Below are 2,500 nucleotides of genomic sequence, written 5' to 3' on the forward strand. Positions count from 1 at the left end.
GGTGGAGCGGAGGGTCCGCAAGCGCAAGGCCAGGTGAGGATGAAATACGTGGCTGTACACTACTGTCGTGGTGAGGCTACTTCCTGGAGGCAGTGCATGCCAACCTGCTATTGATCAAACTCTCTGCAGGAGCTAAATGTACAAAGAACCATTGACATTCATTAAAATATTGAGGAGAGCAGCTTTAAATCCAAGTCGGTGTCTCACTCACGGTGTAATTGCTCCTCCCAGACTGGTGGTGGCGGTAGAGGAAGCCTTCACCCACATCAGGCGTCACCAGGAAGACGAGGCGGTCTTGTCCTCGCCCAAACACCCACGGGAGGTGATGGACCCGAGGGAGGCGGCTCAGGCCATCTTTGCTCCGATGGCACGGGCCATGCAGAAGTACCTCCGAGCCACCAGGCAGCAGTCGTACCACAGCATGGAGAGCATCATCGACTTCCTGCAGTTCTGCATCACGCACAACATGACGCCCAAGGTTAGAAGCATCTTTCATCAGATGTATTTTATCACAAGGACAAAACTACTGAGCCAATCTTCTGTAAACAAAATCTAAAACACGTGAAACCGGAGAATTACAGCTGGATTCTTATCTCCAAGTCATCACCTGTGTTTCTGTCCTCGAAGGCTTTCCTTGAGCGTTACCTCAGCCCAGGTCCCACCCTCCAGTACCTGGACAGCAGCAGGGGGCGCCAGTGGACACTAGTGAGCGAGGAGCCGGTGACGGCGTCTCTAAGGCAAGGTCAGGTCTTCACCCTGAAACGTCCGGACTTCTCCCTGGTTGTCACGGTGACACGACTTCCCTTCGTGCGGCTGGGGGAGGAATTTGTCGACCCCAAAAGCCACAAGTTTGTGATGAAGCTGCAGTCGGAGACATCTGTGTAGAAGAAGAGGAGATTATATTCTGGTAGTATCTCTTTTTGTCTGTTGATATAACTTTGCACAACTTTTTATGTCGAATGGAGTCGACGTTTAAACTCACGGACGAGAAGAGGCAACAGAAATATCTCGTCACTGACCTTGTTCCTCTTTCGTTTCTGGTGAACAAAACAAGCCTGTTAACTGTGATAACTGTAGACCGCTTCCACTTCCCATTCTTCTAACGGAGTCTGTGGTTCAACTCGTATTTCACTACAAATGTAATAAAACCGTCTTTTGATTAAATAAAAAAAAAAAGGACGAAGCGACCTCCAGGGGTGATAAGTCGGATTTTAGCCACAGGATTTATTCAAGAGAACTCTGACAGCCACTGGCTGCGGTTTGTTAAAGTCATGTGTGAAAACACCAAACTGCTTTTTCATGTGAACTACTTCTCATTTCCCCTCGAGCTTGAACTTCTTTGAAAAAGTCCACCTTGCCTTTTCTCGGACTGAGTTCAGTGACCGCATGAAATGACAATGAGTCCGCCCTCGTACTGCTTCCTCTATTTGTGATTCGCTGAAGGCTTCACTCAAAACGTTTGAGCCAAAGGACGGAGAGACAAACACTGGATGGACTCTGATCGTGTTATTTCTCATGAAGTTGTAAAAATGAGTTTTTCATATGGTTACTGATGCACTGGCAACAAATGTAGGAACAATAAAGTTCATGTTCAGTGTCACTTCTGCATTTGATGTGTGTGTGTGTGTGTGTTAGTCAGAAATGGACAACATGACAGTTCCCCGAGAACAAACTGAAATCCTCTCAGTCTTCCCCCGGTGGCCGGCTCTGTCTCGACCAATGAACAACCAGCTCTCCAACTCTACTCTGGGAAACTGGCAAGGCGGGACTCAGAGGGGAAATAACTTCACGCTCCTCCAACAACTAAAAGAAAGAACATGCAAACAACCGCACATGAACAACAGTCAGCTGAATAATACTGTGAGAGAAAAGAGAAATCACTCAGCAGGGAATTAAACTCAACCTCCTCAAGCTATGAATGACACTTCCCAAACTGTATAGTAATCTGATTACCCAGGAAATAACCGACCTATCAACTGCTCACTTGTTCGAGATCATCTGTCACCACACCGAGTATGAGAAGTTCTGGATGCTCCGAACTTCAAAAGATGCCCGACAACAAAGTGAGCTTCACCAGGAGAACTCTCACCACAGACACGGCACACGAGATCTGTTCATTACATCAAACTCTACTTTCATGATCCGCAGAGAACCTCACTGCGAGGAATCGACCGCTTCCACAAAGTGTCTGTGTGGATGCGGTTGCATCTGTCCATTTATTACACAATTTTAAAAAGGAGAGAGAGAGAAAACGAAACAGGAAGTGCAGTGGGAGAACGTGACGCTCGTCAGTGAGTAACATTTTCCATTGTTTCAAAACATTGTAGGGAATCCAAGTCAGCAGCTGGATGAGATTTTATTTTAAAAAGTATGGTTTCTACAGAACAGAGGCAAAAATCCAACAGCTCAGCTCTGCAGTGACGAACAAAGACGTTTTGTTTAAATGAACACGACTTAAAGCTCCAGTGTGAAAGATTCAGTCAGAAATTTAATGCTGAAT

General features: G+C 46.4%; 2 protein-coding genes across 3 annotated transcripts in view; both read left to right on the forward strand.

Annotated features, from left to right (window-relative positions):
- The window catches only part of vangl2 (VANGL planar cell polarity protein 2), a 7,651-nt gene extending 5,424 nt beyond the window's left edge, over nt 1-2,227 (forward strand). The window contains exons 6-9 of the mRNA XM_069518255.1: nt 1-33; nt 232-478; nt 628-907; nt 1,636-2,227. The exon at nt 1-33 is cut by the window's left edge and continues 103 nt beyond it. Of these exons, the coding sequence (XP_069374356.1) occupies nt 1-33; nt 232-478; nt 628-885 (538 nt within the window). The 3' untranslated portion in view covers nt 886-907; nt 1,636-2,227. The remainder of the gene's footprint in view (nt 34-231; nt 479-627; nt 908-1,635) is intronic.
- Nucleotides 2,147-2,500, forward strand: part of LOC109641724 (SLAM family member 5) — a 3,296-nt gene continuing 2,942 nt past the window's right edge. Inside the window, exon 1 of one of the 2 annotated variants that reach the window (XM_020106253.2) lies at nt 2,147-2,291. In XM_020106253.2, the coding sequence (XP_019961812.2) occupies nt 2,291 (1 nt within the window). In that variant the 5' untranslated portion in view covers nt 2,147-2,290. The other variant, XM_020106255.2, reaches the window with a different exon arrangement.

The sequence above is a fragment of the Paralichthys olivaceus genome, chromosome 22 (genome assembly GCF_024713975.1).
Source record: "Paralichthys olivaceus isolate ysfri-2021 chromosome 22, ASM2471397v2, whole genome shotgun sequence".
Taxonomy (NCBI): Eukaryota; Metazoa; Chordata; class Actinopteri; order Pleuronectiformes; family Paralichthyidae; genus Paralichthys; species Paralichthys olivaceus.